Source organism: Marmota marmota, unplaced genomic scaffold (assembly GCF_001458135.2).
Source record: "Marmota marmota marmota unplaced genomic scaffold, marMar, whole genome shotgun sequence".
Classification (NCBI taxonomy): Eukaryota; Metazoa; Chordata; class Mammalia; order Rodentia; family Sciuridae; genus Marmota; species Marmota marmota.
Genome location: NW_025999968.1, coordinates 52,730,321 through 52,750,932, shown reverse-complemented (window position 1 = coordinate 52,750,932; position 20,612 = coordinate 52,730,321). Strand labels below are relative to the sequence as shown.

General features: G+C 40.5%; 1 protein-coding gene across 1 annotated transcript; it reads left to right on the top strand.

Moving 5' to 3' along the window:
- Nucleotides 1-7,381: 7,381 nt before the first annotated feature.
- On the top strand, nt 7,382-18,215 carry Mis18a (MIS18 kinetochore protein A). Its single transcript, XM_015478692.2, has 5 exons — nt 7,382-7,763; nt 10,464-10,530; nt 14,652-14,774; nt 16,948-17,044; nt 17,600-18,215. The coding sequence occupies exons 1-5, from the start codon at nt 7,436-7,438 to the stop codon at nt 17,678-17,680; spliced, it is 696 nt and encodes a 231-aa protein (XP_015334178.1). The 5' UTR covers nt 7,382-7,435; the 3' UTR covers nt 17,681-18,215.
- Nucleotides 18,216-20,612: the final 2,397 nt, after the last annotated feature.

Sequence of the window (20,612 nt, the reverse complement as noted above, 5' to 3'; positions counted from 1 at the left end):
CTATAGTCCTTAACTTCTTGATCATGAGACCCTATATAAGTAAACTTGCTGGGCCAGCTCTTCAGACACTGTTTCTCCTAGAGTGTGTGTTCCACATGATCCCAGCTTTTCCTCAATATCTCTGGGTGTGTTTTTCTTAATCCCCCATCGCCTCTTGCTGGTTTCTCGAATTCAGCTGTGTGGATCAGAGCGAAGTTCCAGTTTATAGATGCTGTTATTTTTTTTTTTTTGAAAGGTTTTAGAGAAATGATTGTTTTCTAGCATCCTCCAAAGGTGAACAGTGAATGGCTATAAAACACGGTTATGAATTTGTGGATCTAAACACATTTTTGTGCTTCAATTCCTTACTGTTGTGTAAAGTGCCTCTTCATGTTATTCCTTTAGTAGTTTGTTTTTATTTGATTATTTTCTGGAATGACAGGAAGTTTCAGCCTTATTGTATAAACATTGCCCTAAACATTGGTTTTGGTCATTTCTCAAGGAATCCACCATTTCTCTTAGTGAGAAAGGGATTTAATAATCACTGTCTGGGTGCTGGGGTTGCTTATTGTTACTGGGCTGGCTACAATGTTTAGGTCTGTTCAACTAGAGAGCTAGGAAACATTTATTTTTTAAGTTAAAAATACAAGTTCATTCTCATATTTCCACTTCAAAATCAGCTTAGAGTTTTTATTTAACCATATCTTAGCCATATCACTTTTTTTTCAAAACCTAAAACCCTATTCTCAATGCAACAAATCTTCTCTTAAGGCTCCAAAATCTTACAATGATATTTTAGAATGCTGTCGTGATGTGAATTTATTTCATTCATTTGCTGTAGTCAATTAGTTTACTCTTTCAGTTTGAAGATTTGTATATTTTAGCTCTGGGAAATTGTATTGTATCGCTGGGTGTAGTGGAGTATGCCTGTAATCCCAGCAGCTCAGGAGGCTGAGGCAGGAAGATCTTGAGTTCAAAGCCAGCCTCAGCAACTTAGTGAAGCCCTAAGCAACTTAGTGACACCTATCTTAAAAAAAAAATTTAAAAAGAGCTGGGGATGTGGCTCAGTGGTTAAGGGCTCCTGGGTTCACTCTCTGATACCACCCCTCCCCTCCAAAAAAAAAAAAAAAAAAAGAAAGAAAGAAAGGAATTCTATTGTATTGTTTCAGATGTTGGACTCCTGAACTGAATGCCTGAACGCTTATGACTCTTCTCTCCTGCTTTTTTATAATTCTTAGTTGTTTAGTTCTATTTTCTGCAAATTTCTTCATCTTTCAATTCTGCTATAGATACAATATTTCCTCAAATCTCTTTAAGAAGACTGAATTTGTCACACTTAAGGACCTCTGGTGTTGTTCTGGACTCTGCCATCATGATGCCCATCTTTCATCAGTCTGTTTGGAGAACAACCTTTTAGTGAACAGGAATGTTTGTGTTTGGCACAGGTGTCAAAAACCATCATTCTCTAATTGAGACTTTCCTCTGGTATCCAGAAAAATGAAAGGAACTAGGAGAAAACTTGGGAGTTTTCCTTCTTTCTCCCAAGAAAGCTTGGAAGAAAGTGAGAGTCTGACTTAAGAATTTTATATTGGAAGTGTCCTCTTCCTAATGTGATATTGCAACCCCTCAAAATCAACACTCTCGAAAGACTGTGCTTTGAAAATGACAAGGCCATCATCAAATGTATGATATTAAAGTTCAGTAATGTGGTCTAGGGGTGCGGTCACTGTACTTGGGATTTGGAGATTCCAGTTCCATACTGCAATCTGTGTTTAGTGAGAGAACCCCAATTTGAACTAGCTTAAACACAGTGGGGTTTGATGGGGATAGGCTGTGAAGGTGGCCTGGGCAGCTGGGGGGTGAGCGGTGGGAAATGGATATTGCAATGACTCTGGGTCTCCTCCTTGCATCTTGCTTCTCTCTGAATGTCAATGTCATGGCAGGCTGTGTCACCACTTCAGATGGGACACATCTGATGACAGTGCTGGATCATGAATCAAGAGGAAAGGTGAGCAGAGGACCTGGCAAGTCCAGGGGTGGGCACAGATTTGGTGCTAGTTTGCTGACCTGCTCACTTTGAACCAGTCACTGTGTCCACGTTCAAACTGGTGGCTACGACTGACCATTAGAGTTAGGGCACAACCCGCCTCTAGAATGGGGTGGGAATAAGGTAAGCTTTGAGGATGTGAGCCCCACTCCAGCCACACTGTTGGAGTTGAGGGGAGAAGTAGCAGTTTTCTTAGAAGGGGAGGAATGTGCTTGACAAACATCAGCCCAGATGTGCACAAATCTCTGCTTCAAACTAGATCTGTGACTCCTGAATCCCCTGGACCTCAGCTTTTTCATCTGTAGAGTGAGACGTGTCTTTTTCTCAGCTCAAATATGTGATTTTGCTAAAAATCACGTTATGGCTGTGATTCCACATATTAAATAGGAGAGGGAAACTAACTATTTAAAGAACATCCTTCCTTCAAGAATTTTTAAGAAGGTGAAGCATATTCCTGTAAGTTATTGTTTCGTTCCTGGAACACAGATATAAATACCTAACCACACTTTCCCACAATGCATTTTATCCTGTTAGGGAGGGCTGTCATGGTGGCAGAAGGTCCCTGGGGGTTGAGCACACAGTATGCCAGTCTCTTGGCGCCACCTGGTCAGGGAAGGCAGCCTCTGGTGTCATTTGCCTTCTAGACATATCTCTAGTAGAAAAAGTTGGATCGGATGATTCTCCAATGCAGCTGCAACCAATTCTCCACGTACTCAAGAGCCAGCTGTCTGATGCCAGCAACCTGCAATCACATCTTATTGTCATTCTCGTGTGTAAGGAAGTCCACGCCATCGAGATCTACTCTGGGACTGTAATCAGCAGCCATTAATTTCTAATTTTCCTCAATCGTCAGAGCACTTTTAAGAATCCATAATTCTTCTGGCAAAATTGTCGAGACCTCATCTGGTTTGTCTCCCTTTTCCCCATTCCTTCTCTTCCCTAGTTATTAGTACTCCCCACTCCAACGCTAGCACTTGACATTGAGTTGGACTAGAATTTGTTTGTTATTTACACCAAGGCTTCTGAACCAAGCCAGAAATGAGATTTGAATCAGGTCGTCTGAGTAACTGATGGATGAACAGGAAAGACCAAAGGGTGGAATAAAAATGGAACTTGACTTGACATTTGCTTCTCTCTATATATTTAGAACTTATTCTACTTGCCCTGGACTAAATCAAGGACAGTCTCTGGGTGTCTTTCAGATATTCCCTGTTACCAGAATTTTAGACACAGGTCCTGGCTCTTGGGGTTCCAAAGGACTAGGTTTGGCCACCTCTCCCAAGATGCCAACCAAAGAGATAATCAGTGTGAAGGCAGGAAAGGAATTTATCAGCGTGCTTGGAAGAGCAACAGAGGTTTAGTGACTTAAGATTTGTCTCCAAGGGGGTAACAAGAACTTTGAAATTTCATAGCAAAGAGAACAAAGGCAAGGGTCTAGGGTTTACATAGCTGGGGGCTTTGAATAGCTGGCAAAGCAGGTCACCTTGGTCAGGCTTTGGTCTGGTTGATTATTATTATCTCAGAATTGGTTCTGCAAAGTTCCCGGGAATTTGTCATCACTTGAGGGGGAGATTCTGTTCTCATTAGGAGATGGTTGGTCCTGCTCAGGGGAGCAGCCTCCGTTCCTGTTATGGGTTAACTGCTCCTGCTTAGGGGGGCAATCTCATCATGGGGTGATCTGTCTGTGAGGCTCACTGTTGCTTGGGAGTAGCTTCCATTCCTTATCATAAAGATGTTTATGGATGAGACCTGTTGTTCCTGTAACCCAAGGTCACTGCAGGAGAGAATGATTCAGGAGAACTCAGAAGGAAAAAAAGTTAAACAGGCAAAATGGAGCTGGTTAGGTCAGTGACTGGCCCCTCGTTCACCATGCACCCTGCTCTCTACTGTGGGAGGTTGACCTTATGGGTGACATCAACATGCTCCACATCTGCTGGACTCTGGCTGGATCTGGGCCATGGGGAGCTCCAGCAGGGAACTGGAGGGAAGAAGGGCGAGGTGAGGGGATTCAATATCTTACCTTTCTCCTGAACGGTCACTTGGTCACTTCAACTGAAAAGCAGTTCTCTCAAGGAGAGCTGCTTCTCACAACTCTCTCTCCTTCAGGCTTCTAGCAGTTTCTCTCCTGGTATCCCTGTGGGTCCAGCGAAAGGTGGTTTGGGCCGCTAACCTAGACTCATTCCTGAAAACCCAGATTCTTGCACTATCTCTCGTGGTTTTCTCTTAGGTGCTGTCCACACCACTGTCATTTCATACTTTGTAAAGAAACACCCCCCATATTTGGGGAATTGGAGTCCATGTTCTGCCAGGGCTTCTGAGGAAGTGGTCAGTTCCGCAGCTACTTTAGCTGCAGACAGAATCTCAATGAAGAAATGATAGTGCTGATCGATATGGCAAGCTGCCCAAGGTGGGGAAGGGGGCATAGCTGGGTCTACCGTCTCTCGCCTCCCCTGCTCCCTGCCTGTCTGAACTAACATGGGGTAAGAAAGAGGCAGGAGGTTTTCACCTGAACCTGCTCTATCATATCTTGGTTTCATGCCCATGGTTTAAATCTCTGGGAACCCATTCCTGGGATTGGTGGTGATTGTGGTGGAGTTGGACAAAATCCCTTCCTTGTGTAACTAGAAGGAAAGATGGTTCAGAAAGATGCTACCACCAACCAATCCAAGGTCATGATCCTCAAGCATTTCATTTTGTCCCCAGTGATTTCGAGACTTCTTAATTATTTTATATCACACCATAAAACACATGTGCCTACAGAGGAATTTATTTTGCATTGGGACTGACTTCCATTAGTCACAAGGGGATCCATGATACTTCCATTAGGCATAGTGCCCAGGATCCATGATACTTTTAAGGGTCCCCCATGAGAAGCTTAATTTCATTTAAAACCAGAAAAAAGTTAACTTTTATGTCAAGGAAAATGTTTTCCTATATAATTTACATATATGTATATATATATATATATGTATATATATATGTATATATATATATATATATTAATTATAGTAACACAGGTACAAAATTGTATAATTTTTATTTAGTTTTTATGGAGGAAAGGGCCCATCAAGGCAGAAATGTGAATGTGTTGGGTCCCTGAAAGTCACCAATGCAGCCCTGCTTTGGCATTCATTAGTCCCCTTCTCTGCAGTTTTTCTTTTACTGGCTTCATTTGTCCCTTGTGTTAGTCAGTTTTCTACCACTGTGACCAAAATGCCTGACAAGATCAACTTAGAGGAGAAGTTTATCTTGGCTCATGGTTTCAGAGGTTTGGTCCATGGTTGGTTGACGTCATTGCTCTGGGCCCAAGAGGAGGAAGAACATCATGCAGAAGGGTGTGGTGTGGGAGCTCATGGTGGCCAGAAAGCAGAGAGAAGGAGGGAGCGAGATGAAAGAGCCACAGGAAAGATGAACTCTTCCAGGTCATGAACCCTTGAGGCCCACCTCTGCTAGCCACCGCCCCCCCCCCTCATGGTTGCCACCCAATCAGTCCATTTAAACTTGAACAAAACGATTAGGTTACATCCTATTAATCGAATCATTTCACCTTCGAATATTCCTACATCAACACAGGAGTTTTTTGGGTGACACACCTTATATCCAAATCATAATATCCCTGGTCCAAAATTAAATGGAAAATTCTAGTACCAAACAATTTGTAAGTTTTAAAAAACATTTATTACAGTGTATTTTTACATACTTATATATTGTAGTAAATTGTTCTATTTTTGGTTATTGTTATTTTCTTACAGGTGACTAATCTATGAATTCCACTTCCTCATGGGTATGTATGTGCAGGAAAAAACAAGGGGTTGCTACTATCTGTGGTTTCAAGCATCCACTGAGGTCTTAAAGTATCCCCTGAGGATACAGGAGAGGGGTTGCTTTACTGGGATATGTCACATGGGAAATTGTTGACAATAGGAAACCAAAGAGTTCATCCCTTGAATTCTCAAGTTGCTATCCATTTACTTAAAGAATTCATGTGGATGTGCCAATATTGTACCAGAGACATTGTGCATGAAGACGGCAGTCTAGGAAGGCCAGGTTTGGCTCTATAAAAATAAGCAGGAGGGAAGAGAATTCCAGGTGGGAAAAAAAAAAAAGGTCTAAATTATTTGAAGCATTTTCTTTCGGTTGGAGGCTACTTAACAATGGCATGGTGTGCTAGGGCTACCTTATGCACATATTCTATCACTCGATCCGCATTAACAACCCTGTGCAGTACTGACCCATTAACCCATGAAGAATCAGACTCGGAGAAGGCCCATAGCCTTTCCACCTGTTTCCTACACGGTTACTCCCAACCTCGTGGAGGCAAGGGTAGGGCAACCCAGGACTTCCGACTCCAAAGCTTTTGCTTTTTGCTAATGGCCCCTAAAATTGGAAGTAAGTTTTATCTAATCGAGCAAAGTGAGCAATGACTTGAGAGGAATACCCAAAGCTCAGTGGGAGCAGATGCGAGTCCTTGGGGGTAGCTTTCCTCCCAGATGCGCTCTCTATGGTGTGGTCCCTCGGTTCCCCACCAGCTTTCCCTCCAGACCTGGGCCTTCTGAAGTCAGAGGCTGGCTTTCTGGGGCAGCTGAGGAAGTCTGTGCCTCCTGCAAGGGCGTGCAGTTCCCCATCCGCACAGTGGAGCACTTCCTCGCTTTCCACCCGGTTCGCTCCGGCCCCTCCCCGGTCCCAGCCAGCTTCTCCAACTTTTTGCAAGCTGCCCTCGTCCGAGGGACCCAGGGCCCTTCTAAGGTCTTGTTCCAGAAATAACAATGCACAAAAAGAGCTTGTGATGAAGCGGTTCCTGCCCACCTCGAAGGAAGTGGGGCCTCAGGAGCAGACAGGGCAGTGCCGTCGTGGGAGCGCTCATGCTGACAGCCCCTAGGAGCTGCTGGGGACGCGAATTCTCGGTCTCCGACCCTGAGTCTGTGAGAGTGGGACCCGGAATCTTGTTGAACAATTTCCTTGGTGGCTTTTCAGGCACGCTAAAGTTTAGGGGACCAAGGCATCTCGCCGAGGGGCTGGCCATAGAAAGCACCTACACGCTCCTAAATCCTCCGCCCGGGCGGCTGCGAATCCGCTGCTACTAAACACTGAAGCTGCCGCGGGGCCTCGTGGCTTTCTCAGTGATGCTGTCCTTTCCACGTAAAGGGTGAGTAACCCTTCTTAAGCTCATAATCCAGCCAATTTTAGCAGCTTTAATTTCTTTAGAACCGATGATCTCACGCAAAGCGTAGGGACTAGCCGGCCTGGCACAGCCGGCCAGCGAGCATGCACATTAGAGGCTTCGCAGCGCCTTCCTTAGGCCCCGCCCCTGGGCCACGGCCCCTCCCGGTGACGCCTTGCTGCCCCGCCCCGCGCAGGCGCAGCCGCGTTTTTCCCTTGGAGCTCTGGGGCGCGGGCTATTTGTAGATTATGGCGGGCTCTTGGTCATTGGATCGTCACAGAGGGTGTACCTCCACTTGCTGCGCGGGTGACCTCAAGGATAAGAGGAACGACTCGTCGCTGTTGGGCAGGCGGCTCTCGGAGGACTCGGGCCGCCACCGGCTGCTGGAGAAGTGGGCGAGCATGTGGAACTCCGTGAGCACAGACGCCTCCGAGGCCAGCACCGAGAAGTTTCCCGAGGAGGCGGCCCCTGCGGAGCCCCCGCTGGTGTTCCTGTGCTCTGGCTGCCGGCGTCCGCTGGGCGACTCGCTGAGCTGGGTCACCAACCAGGAGGACACCAACTGCATCCTGCTGCGCTGTCAGTGCGGGCAGGCCGCGCTGGGGGGCTGGGGCCTGGTTCCCAGGTGTGCCACACCTGGGCGTCCTGAGGGAGGGAGGGTTCCGCTGCAGGGAGGCTTGGAAAGCAGAGAGGCCCTGGGTGAGCTTTCTTAGGAAAAGGGGAGGAGGAGGCTCACTCTGTTGTAGGGATAAAGGAGGCAAGGCACCGAAGATAGCAGGAAACAGTTTTATTTGGCTGCAGCTAGGTTCAGAGGGCACAGCCTTTGCTGTAATCAATCAATCCCCTGAACCCCGAGTTCAGGGAGTTTCAGAGTTTTATACCAAGTGTGTAAGGGGAGGGGCTCAGAAGTTCACAGTCTGCAGAAGTTCACATAAAAGCAGCTCTTTCTTTCACTGTTCTGGGCAAGTTAACTCTTCAAGGACAACACCTGAGAAGGGGAGAGCTTCTTCTCCCCTCTCCCCGCCCCAGCTGTTACCATGGAGCCCAATTGTAACTTATTTTAAAAATGTAGACATTTCTGTGAAACCCAGCTCAAGGCGAGAGGCCTTGTTTGCACATTTCTACAAGGTACTATATACTGGATACGTTTGTGAAAACTAGTAAGGGGATGTCCAGCACCTGGAGTGCTGGTATCTTCCCGGCCAGTGGCCAAGTAAACAGGGCAACATGAAAATAGGAAGTTTATCTACATTGGACCCTTTCGCAGAGACTCTTTTGCTGAGAGTCCTAAAATCAGCCATGGTGAAGAGGGCTTTTCTGTGGAGAAAGGGGGTGCCACTTCAACCCCAGCAGTTGGGTTCATGAGTGACGGCTCTTTTTATGGGGTCCCCATCCAGAAGAGCAGCGGTTGGATGAGCAGCCGTGAGCATTATTCAGAAACAAGTGACCATTTGAGGTGTAGCCTGACCAGTACGGGTTGCTCCCCACGGGAATCTGCGGGCTGTTAATTTCTCACTTAAACTTCCAGATACGCTCCATACACATAGGCACTTATTCAAATGCTAAAGGTTCAAAAAGACTTGAGATTACATTCATATCATTAAGACTAAATGGGCACAGTTCTCTTTTTTGCCGCATACGTATATTCTGAATATTTTCCATGTTATTTGAACAGGATACGCCTCGTTTTAGCAGCTGCTTAGTGTATCCTTGTTGAGGGGCTGTATGGCTTGGTGATGAAGGCTCTAGACTGTGCTTGAGTTCTGGTCTGCCGTTGATTAGCTGCATGTCCTTGGGCAGGCTAGTTAACTTCTCTGTGCCTCAGTTTCCTTTCCTCTTCTATACAACTGGGGTAAATTTCACATGGGTATTGGTGAGAAGTGAGTGAGTTAATGTGTGCTATATGTTTTGAGTAAGACCCAAGTGCCATTTCAATGATTTCTCTAATGAGAGTGTTGTCGATCTGCCCAATCTGGCTGTTGATAGAGGTTTAGGTTGTTTCCAGTACTATATGATTAGAACGGCATATATTCAGGTTGAATTTTGATAGAGTAGGAGCCCTTACTTTTGGTATATGGGTTTATCTTATATATGCCTTTTAAGAAATAGTATGTTAAGTCTTTCATTTTATTTGTCTTGTTTTTATAGCTTTTCTATTTTTTGCCATATTAATTTTACATATAAAGTGCTATTGTTTTCATGATTTAGTTTTTTATGTCAGTAGTTTTTAAATTTTAAAAACTATATACAAATATCTTGGTTTATTAGCTTTAGATAATTTGATTTACACCCACCTCCCTACCCCTTTGAGAGACCAATGAAGAACACTTGGATAACTCTAATGCTTTATTATTATTATAAGAAAACTTCTCATAGGCCTTCCCTCCCTGAGTTTGGTTAATCATCATAAGTTGTCTTCCCTCATCTTCCAAAAAGAAAGCATTGAAGGAGGAAAAGGAGTGGAAATGTGGTAGGTCAGTCAGCACTACTGCAGGTCTGTACTGCTAGTGCAGTAGGTGGTGCTGGTGGTTTGGGGGCTGGAGCAAGGTTTGTGAAGTAGGGCTGACATGACAGCAGTGCAGTGGATACAGGGGAGCAGGATGAGGAGGTGGAGAACCAAGGACCAGGGCTGGGTGTACTCCCCAGAACTGCATCATCTAAGGATGACTCCCCAGCCTCTGAGCTGAGCAGTTGGGCAAGTGGAAGTGGGATGTACTGACTTATGGTAGACTGTAGAAGCAGGTGGAATTAAGAATCTCTTTTGTCCTTCTTACATCTGATGTCTTTTCCCCAATTCTCTGGGAACATCTTCTGCCACTCCTGTGGTCTAGCTGTGAGCCTCGTCCAAGTCATGGTTGAAGTAAAAGATACTTAGCTGGGATACTAAGGACCCTTTCAGTTATTTTTAGAAAAATGAGCTCTGCATTTGCAGTCTGGAGGTGTATCTGTTGGCTTTTAGCAACTTCTTTGGTTTTGCTCCCAATTTTACTCTGTCTGGCAGATTTTCTCTGTAGTCTGTGATTTTAGATTCTCATTGTTCCAAGTTCCACTACTGATTGAAACCCCTCCCTTTGACTTTATTTATTTTGTTAATGTCACTGATTTCCAAAGGAAGGGAATAAAATAACTCTTCTCCCACCATCTTTTCCTGAAGACCCCTATACATTGAGTTTTGAACCATCCTTGTGTGTGTGACTTTGGTCTCTTATTTTGTTCTGGAAGTCCTCTGTAAAATCCCAAAATACATTAATAAAGCGTTTTTACTTTCTCTCTTCCCAGGTGTTTCCTGTAATGTTTCTGTGGATAAAGAGCAGAAGCTTTCCAAACGTAAAGATGAAAATGGTTGGTGAGTAAGGTTGTATGTTTGTGATATTACTTTAGAGAAAATGCTTATTTTCAGATGAAACTCTTCCATCATCCCATTATTCCAAGTGATTACTTAGGCTAAAACTGTTTTCATGGTAATTGAATCAGTATAATATTGGTCATTCAAAGATATCATTTCTTCAGTGATGGTGGTTGGTCCCCTTTAGATAGTGAAATGGATGTTTCTGAACTTCTGAGGGCATATTCTGACACTGCCTTTATGGGTCTTTTGGCTTGATGCTGAAGAGAATTGAAATAAAACAGAGAATAAAAATATCTCTATCATAAAATCTCAAAGTCAAGACAGGTGCTACCTATATGTCAGGGAGCATATAGAAAATCTACGTGTGACTGGGGATATAGCTCAGTTGGTAGAGTGCTTGCCTTGCATGCACAGGGCCCTGGGTTCGATCCCCAGCACCACAAAAAAAAAAAAAAAAGAAGAAAATCTACGTGTGTACACATATATACAGCTTATTGGGGTAAACAGATAAGGCTGCCCATGGCCATAAGTAACCAACCCTTGAGGCTGCAGCAATCCCAGGCCCTGTGTGGCTACTGCAATGGTTGAGGGGACAGATATCTTGCCATATCTGCCACCCATCAGCTGCAAGTGGCTAAATGGGAAGCTCTGTCTCATATAATTGTTGCCAAAAATGAGAAATGTATCTTACTGAGGTATACGAAATAATTTTAGGTGGTAGTACACAAAGAAGCATACATTGATAATTATATATATTTTTTTAATTTTTAAAATTTGTTTTGATAATTATATTTTAATTACTAAAAATACTGACTTCATTTTTAGTAACGCTAGGGTATCCTATACAAGGAATGTATTTTAATTTTTAAAAATTTACTCAAAGGAAAGTTACATTGATAATGATATAGGTAATATGTAGATGTGACAAATAGTGCTGTTGGCAAGCAGGTGATTAAGACTTTGAAAACTCAGATCATTTTTCACTTTGTGGATGAAGAGGACAAGGCAGGGAGGTTGGAACTTCACTAAGGCTGGGGCTGATTTACTGAAAGGGCTTGGATGATGCTTGGGTCTCTCTGAAGTATTCTGTCATCTCTGCTTCCCAAGTCTGGTCATTTGATGTCATCTTCTCCATTTTCTGCCATGTCTGTGTACCAGCTGCACTCTTGTATTCTTAGTGTGTTTTCATTAAATTAATTCAAAACTGGAGTTTAAATTTATTTTTTAAAGATATCTTTATATTACTTCCATAAATTCATCATTGATCATAACTTTAAAGTAAATATCAAGGTAATGACAATGAAATGAATATTTTTAGGTCTGGCCAAAATATCATTGCTGACCCGTTCCTGAGGTCTGTTCTCTTACTGTTAAAAAGATTGGCAAGTATGAGACACGTGTTAAAAACAATCTAGTCAAACAGACTTTCTTCTCTTTTATAATGAGGATTGGTAGATAATTGAAAAGGAATTGATTTTCTCACTCTGTGATCCAGAGTTATTTAATGTTGTTTACTTGTATCACCTAAACCCATTGTTCACACTGCCTTAAATTGTCTTGAGTTTCACTGAGGCCGTGTACCTCCACTTTTGGAAAAACCATGTTGCTTTGGCATGCGTGTGCATTTTTTGATAGAGCCACCCTACCTGTCTCAACCAATGTGCTGACGGTAGAAAAGCACTGTGGGCTTTAGAAGGAGGCAATACTGTTTCCTCTGTACATTCTGACTCTGCCCTTTGTTAAGGATCTTTCAACCTAACTCATTCTTCGTCTAAAATTACCTCATGATTTCTGCACTGCTTTTTCAACATTGTTGTTCAACGATAAGGGTGAATTCTGACAAAAACTTATCAGCCGTGTCTGCAGGATGACGCTGTAGTGATAGTGGCTCTCAGCCTTCATTGTCCCCTGGGATTATTCTACAGGTGTGGTTTAGCTTGTTTTTGTTACTATAGTGAAAATACGGGAGGCAGGTACTTTATAAACAAAAGAGGTTTATTTTGGCTTGTAGTTCTGGAGATTCAAGATCTAAGGGCCACATTTGGTGATGGCTTTCTTATTAGCTGAGTCGCCAGGTGGTACAGAGCACCACATGGCAGGAGACAGGGAGCTTGCATGTGTAGATCTCTTTGCCCTCCTTATGATACAGCCACCAGGATTCAATCATGGGGACCAACTCCTAGTGATCTAATCTAATCCTAATCAGCTCTCAAAGGTCCCAGCTTTGAACACCATAGGAAGTCTTGGTTTGCATCCTCTTAATACCTCAAAAAGGGGATTAAATTTCAGCATGAATTTGAACAAACCATATTCACACCATACTGAAATGTGAAGGGGTTTGTTTGTACTCTGGTGGTGCCTAAACTGTTTTTGATAATTCAAGTTAAAACAGTCTTAACCAACGATCAGTGTGTTTTGAGGTCAACCCCAAGATTTCTCTGAGTGTTCTTTCTTGGCTGATGACACTTACATTAGATGTTAGTTCACAAGCTTGATAATTTTAAGTGGTGGCCTCTTAATTATTATAAGGTTGGTATGTAGCATGAGATTTGCCATTTTACTGTAGGTAGATGCTTTTCTATTTCTTACATAAAACCTTTTTTAAAAAAATCCCTTAGGTGCTTAATATGGAATCAGTGGTATGTTATTTAGCTAATTATATCACCAGTGAGAACTCATAATTTATCAGGTGGTGATCCATTTTGATCTTTTTCCCATATGTTGCTGCAGTAATTAGAAACATCTCCCGGTATCTGTAGGTAAATACTCATGCACTCTATAATATGGTGTCTGGTTCTTAGAAGCTCCTTTTGCTGATAGAAGGAACAGGTATTTAGGGATGATGACTGGCTCACATACTGAGCAAGAGTTAAAATGCTCATGAAGTAATAATCTTTCAGGATATATATTTCATGACTGTGATCAATAGATCTATGTGTTGGGACTGTAGTTTTAGTATAGTTGTTTATAGAATCATAAATTTGGAGTGACCAGTGTGACAGGCTTTGGTGAGAACAGTGGATTTTAAGCCACATTTAAAGAAGACAGAAATTGGCATGGTAGCAGCGGGGTACGTTCACATGTGTGGAAACTGAGTTGGGAAGTGTCCATATGCAGGAACAGTTATGTGGAGAAGTAAGGGTGGATCATTAAGCAAAATACTTGTGAACCACTCATGTAGGATATCTGTGGTTGACAGAAAAGTACTGTGTCAAAGTGTAATGTTTTAAGAAAGTTAATTCTAACAAACTTATATTGAACACATGTCAAATATTTATTTAACCAGTTAACGAGGGAACCAGAACATGGCAAAGCTGGATGGGAGGGAGGGGACTGCCATTTAGGTCAGATCTAGTTAATGTCCTGCAACACAGCAGCAACCATTGGAGTTATCTTTTCTACTAGCAGAAATCATTTGCATCTCTACCAGACTTAAATTATTTGCAACTTATCAGTCTTCTATGATTCATCATTAACTTTAGGCAGTCTTTTTAAGTAAGCAAACACCTTCTACTAGAGCAAGCTAGACAAGCTTACGGCCCATGGACTGGGCCCTTTTTTGCGAGTACACTTAGTTGGAACCCAGATTATTCAGTTATGTCTTGTCTCTGGCTGCTCCCATGGTCCAGTGGCAAAGTTGATAGTTACCACAGATACAGATGGCCTGAAAGTCTTGACAACTGTATATTTTCTGGTTTATTAAAGAAAAAAATTGCCTAGTACCTTTGCCTAGAGCGCTAGTGACCCTTGGTGGGCTTATTGGTTAGACAGTGACATTAAAAGGACATGTAGACTCTTTTAGTCATATTTCCAAAGTCAATCTAATTTTCTAAATACTGGACAGAGAGTTTACATTCTAGAAGGTATCAGTATCCTCTCTTCTTGTCATTTGTATGTCCGTGTCATTAGGTGTGCAAGGCAGTGTGCCTGGAGATGAATACAGTGTAATATGTCTTATAAGCATCTTACCATCATTTTTTCCTTCCATGTATATGAATCAATATGATCAGAGTGGCACAGTTTAGAGCTTAAGTACTTAGCATTTATGGATTTAACAATGGGGTTTTGGTCATAGTGAGTTGCTATTTTGCTAAAGTGGTGGCATTTCTTTATGACAGCATTCTCGAGACCCTGTACTGTGCGGGTTGCTCCCTCCATCTTGGCTATGTATTCAGGTGCACTCCCAAGAATCTAGATTATAAGAGGGACTTGTTTTGCCTCAGTGTTGAAGCCATTGAAAGGTAAGTTTCCTTCTATTTCTCAGTTAAGTTTACGGAGAAGATGATATGAAAACATCAGAACTAAATCAACACTGTTTGTTAAAATTTATTTTCAAGTAATAATTTCTGACAGTCAAATCACTAATTTTTGTTTTGCTTTGATCTGACTGCTTTGGCACTGGAAAAGTCAAGCATTAAATTATTATTAATTATTAAATTATTACTTTAAAAATTGAATGTAGCTTTGTAAGATTTTTTTTTAAGCAGTTGTGAGGATCAGTGTATGTTTTCCATTCCTTCCCTCCCTCAGTTTTTAGCTTCCTAGACTTTTGTGAAAAAATAGGAATTTCAAAATTGGTTAGGAAAGAAGTCTCTGGTGTTCTGGAAAGGTAGAGGCACAAAGTCCTAACTATTTCCAATAGTAAAGAATGGTCTACTTCTCTTTGAGATACACAAGGAAATGTCTTGAACAAGGAGATATACAAGGAAAAGTAACATTGTTCATGTAATAAAAGACTTAAGATTTCTTTAGAGTAATGGTTAGGAAGCATTCAGTTCTGGTCTAGTGACAGAATCAGGGAATTTCAGGTATCTAAATGGTCTTCCAATTTATTGGCCTTTTTAAATGGGAAGCATAAAATTAAGTAAATCTTTGACCCCAGGGCATTTTCACTCATCCTGATAAAGATGTTGCCCTCGAGATTTTTAAGCATGCCTAAGAAAACTTGTATTATATTAGGAAAGAGAAACAAATTAAGAAAGGAAAGTGCCTATACTTTCATTATTTGAGGCATTTCATTCCCTGTGTTGAATTTCTTAGATTTTTCTCTTTAAAAAATTTAGAACAGTATTCTTTTTATGAATTTCTAATCCATTTACTCCTTGTTAAATCACTGCAGTTTTGAACTCCCCCCCCCTTTTTTTGAAGCTAGACAGTTTTAGATCAAAATTTTATAATCCACAAACTTTTCAGAGGCCTTAGACAAAAGGATAATATAACAAGTTCTGTTCCTTGCTACAAAGCCTGTAGGAGTGTCTGGCGAGATGTCTGTTTTGGTTTTAATATGTGAATAGAAGACGTGGGCCCAGACAAATGCTACCTTAATATCCATGAGAATTTTACCATGTCTGTGAAAGTACAGGTATAAAAGACGTGAAATTTGAATCCAGCAGAGTTGGTACAAAACTTTCAAAAGTGATATTATCTGTGTAAAAGAAAATGTGTAGGAGGTTTTACCCCAGAAGATCATAATATTGAAGCTGTTTTTCCTGAGCAGTTGCATTTAGAATCCAAGTTACTTTTGGGAGAGGATTTGAATGCCAAGGATTCTGTTTTTATTTGAGAAGTAGATACTTTCTGTAATGTTTATTTATAGTTTTAGAAGTTACTTAAATGCCATTTAGTTTTTCTACCTCATCTCCTTTTTTTATTTGATTTTATAAACAGCATGTTAATTGCCTTCTGCAGTTTTGCCCACAGTGCTGTTTTTTTCAGGAATATAATTTATAGGATTTCCAAGGGCAGACTTATTTGACAAAAGAAGCAACATCAAAATTGTTACATGTAATAAAAGACTTCTACTAAAGAAATGCAAAAGAATCAAATTTCCTTACATGTCTAGGTTTATTTGGTTGCCAACACTTGGGCCTGTTTTCCACCTGTTACCAGGTCATTTTTTCTGCTATAAATACTTTTCCAAGCCATAGTATCTCACGACCTGGAGAGTTGAGCCACATATGACTTGGAGCATAACTGTTGAAACTGCCCAAATTTTGGAAAGCGTGAGTTGACCCCACAAATTATTATTTATTAAAAGTCAACTTTGAAAATACATTTCCAAAATTTATGTAAGACCATAAAGCAGTGGCTTCTTCAGGACCACCATCTTCTTCACGGTCTTTAAACTCGTCTTTAGAGTTTTGAACTCTAACATTTTGCCACTCAATAAAGAGCAGGTTTATTCCAGTAATGGAATGTTTGTGGACAGTGAATATGTAGAAGTATCTGGACAAAGCTGCTGTACAGAAAGACATGATTTTGTGTAGTACAGCTTCCTAGATAAGCTTTTACCAAAAATAGCTGTTTTGTTTGTTTACTTGGTATATAATGTACTTAGAGTTTTAGTATTAACTGACATAAATTTAGCATTTGTTTCTTTTACATGTTTTAACTTTGTACTGTGTTACACTTCAGTTATACTTTAGGGTCCTCTGAAAAACAAATTATGCCAGAAGATAAAGAGCTTTTTAATCTTGAAAGCCGAGTTGAAATAGAAAAGTCTCTAAAACAGGTAATTTTATTCTGAATGTTTTATGTCTGTACAAACAATTTCCTGTTAGTGAAAAAATTCTCTACGTAGTGAGACTCAGAATGCCATCTGTTTTGATCTTAGCCCTTTATGGCAAGAGAGTGCGTATTTCAGTTGTCAGTAGAGTTGAACTTTGGGAGGAACTGATCTGTAAATTAAGCTGAGACTTTATCAACAAACTAGTGAGGACATTTTATGCCAAAATCAAGTCAGTATGTATTCTAAAATGATTAAACTAGAAATATAGCTTTGAATCAAATCACTATTTTATTGGAGTCAGTTTCCTTGGTATAAACACACTTATATTGAATGTTAATGTCTTCTTGTGGTCAAACAGGCAAGATGGTGGCGAGTGAATAGTTGAATTATATTTTATTTAAAGTTACGGCCCTAAATAGTTTTTGTTAAATACTGAATATCTATTTTGTATAATGAATAACTTGAAAATTGCATTAACAGTGTATATTTTAATTGCATTTAACCATGTATAATTTTAGCCATATTCATGCTTGTGTTTATGTTTTTTCAACTCTTTAGATGGAAGATGTCTTGAAAGCATTGCAAACGAAGCTGTGGGAGGTTGAATCAAAATTGTCCTTTATGAGCTGCAAAAGCTGAACTCTGTTCCATGTTGCGTGTCTCTTGTTCTTTCCCATCCATTATGTCTTAAATGAGAAGAATTGTAGAATCATTTCTGCAGCTGTATTTTATGGCAAAGAGGTGATTATTTCCCACATTAGAATTTTTAAGCTATTTTGTGATACTTGCTGGAATTGAAATTTAGGAGTTTGTATTTTGATAAGAAACTGGGCTGAGTTTTTAGAATTATTTTCTTTCTGTGTCAGACTCATTATTATTGATTTTCTATTTTTTAAAGAATAATTTTGCTTTTAATACTTTGGGCAGTGGGCTGGGATTGTGGCTCAGCGGTAGAGTTCTCATCTAACACGTGCAAGGCCCAGGGTTCAATCCTCAGCACCACAGAAAAATAAATAGATAGAATAAAGATATTATGTCCAACTACTTCTAGAAAATAAATTAAAAAAAAAATACTTTGGACAGTATTAAATAGTGAATGGTAAAAATCTTAAAGAGTTCTCTCTCTCTCTCTCTCTCTCTCTCTCTCTCTCTCTATATATATATATATATATATATATATATATATATATATATGTCCATTCAATCCATGTATGAAATGGNGGGGAGGGGGGATAGTAGAGGATAGGAAAGGCAGCAGAACACAACAGACACTAGTATGGCAATATGTAAATCAATGGATGTGTAACTGATGTGATTCTGCAATCTGTATATGGGGTAAAAATGGGAGCTCATAACCCACTTGAATCAAAGTGTGAAATATGATATATCAAGAACTATGTAATGTTTTGAACAGCCAACAATAAAAAATTAAAAAAATATATATATATTTAGTTGTAGATGGACACAGTACCTTTATTTTATTATTATTTTTTTATGGTGCAGGGGAATCGAACCCAGTGCCTCACGCATGCTAGGCAAGTGCTCTACCACTGAGCCACAGCCCCAGCCCTTAAAGAGTTTTTTCTGCATCTTGCGTGATTGAATCTTCTTTAAAAACTAATGCTTAAAGTTCTCTGGAGAACCTGTCTATTGAGTTATTTGTCAGAACCATGTGGAAACTTAGACAAGAACAGAGTAGCACAAATGTATATAAGGGTTCCACTTTATGCTACTTATTTACTACTGTATGCTAATAAAATTTATCAGAGAGTAATAAGTATCTCTAGGGGTAGGATTCTGGGAGAATTTTTTTTTTTTTTTGGTTTTCTGTAGTGTAAGACATTTATTAATAGTAAGCATGTATTATTTTTATGACCAGGAAGAGAATAAAGATTAAAACAAAGTGCTCTAAGATTGATTTTTACAAGCTGAATCATGGTATTTGAGGTCAGAAATCCTGGTGCCATGGAATTTGCATACTCGCTGAGCATGGAACCATGGCAGGCCTCTCAGGAATGTAAAGGTGACCCCAGATTTCCCCAGGGCTCTCTTTGTTTCTGGATGCAAATGAAGTCACATAAAAATATGTACAAGTACTTCTCTTAACTTCTGCTTAGAAGTTCTAATATTCCTGAGAATAACAGAATTATTGTGTCAATGTCCCAAGTCATATTGTCTTGTCATTCAAAGTCCTAGTGTAACTGCTTTATTAGCCATGTGGCCTGGGGCCCATCAATTTGATTCTCTTTTTCTCATCTGTAAAATAATTACCTACCTTTCTTACATCAAGGATGATCAAATTAGAAGATGTACGTGATCGTACTTTGAAGACAGGCATCACAAAAATAAATGATAAAGATTTAGTCCTCAGGAGACTTGACTTGATTTAACTTCTAGCTGGCTATAAAGGCCAGTTTGAATTGTCAACTTGATTGGATTAAGAGATGCCAACGATTAAGAGGTTTATGGGTATGTGGGTGAGAGTGTGTCTAGGAATGATTGGCATGTGGGATAGCCAACTGAAATGGAGACCTCCCTAAGCAAGGACAGCACCATCCTATAGGATGATGGCTTGGATAGAATAAAAGAAGAGCAAGGAAGCAGATGCAAGCTCCATTCTTTTTGAACAACTTCTTGATTGCTGCTGTGATCATCTGAGGATATCGGCTCTTGCTTTTTCACTCTTCCAAAGCGTACTCTGCCAGTGATTCTTCAGAAGCCTTCCATCTTGTACTAGGGTAGCTTGTTGATCCCTCTTGTTCTGGGGCTTTAGCCTCTTGGACTTTGAAGCTACTGATTCTTCCAGCTCTCTAGCCGGCAGATGGCCATTGTGGGTTATCCAGCATGTGGTATCTTAGGACAACCTAATAAATCCCCTTTTTATGATTATACTTCCTGCTGATTTTGTTCCTGTAGAGAGAACCCTAATACACTGGCCTACCCATAAGATTGGTGGATATGAAAGAAAAAAAAAATGCACTCAATTATCTAGTTTCTTTTCCAGTTACAAATATGTGAACATTGAGGAAATTTTAAAAAATAGGAAAATAGCGGAAAGAAAAAAATAAAACCACAAGTCTGACAAAGATAATTATGATTCACACTTTTGAGTGTGGCCATTTTAATATGGGAATTTGGGATCATACTGGACATAATTACTTTTACTTAAAATATTTCCTGATATATTTCTACATTATTAAATAGAGGTTGAACAGCCCTAATATGAAAATCCAAGATTTGAATTGCTCCAAAATTTAAAAAAAAACTTAAAATCTAAAACACTTCTAAGTCCTAAACACTTTGGATAACGAATACTCAACCTATAATCCCTTATACCCTGAGTTTTGTCTACCTATAATGAAACATCATATTTAAATTTTTAAAAACTTGTCCAAGGGGCTGGGGATGTGGCTCAAGTGGTAGTGCACTCGCCTGGCATGCGTGCGGCCCGGGTTCGATCCTCAGCACCACATACAAAAAACAAAGATGTTGTGTCTGCCGAAAACTAAAAAATAAAAGACCTCTCTCTCTCTCTCTCTCTCTCTCTCTCTCTCTCTCTCTCTCTTCAACT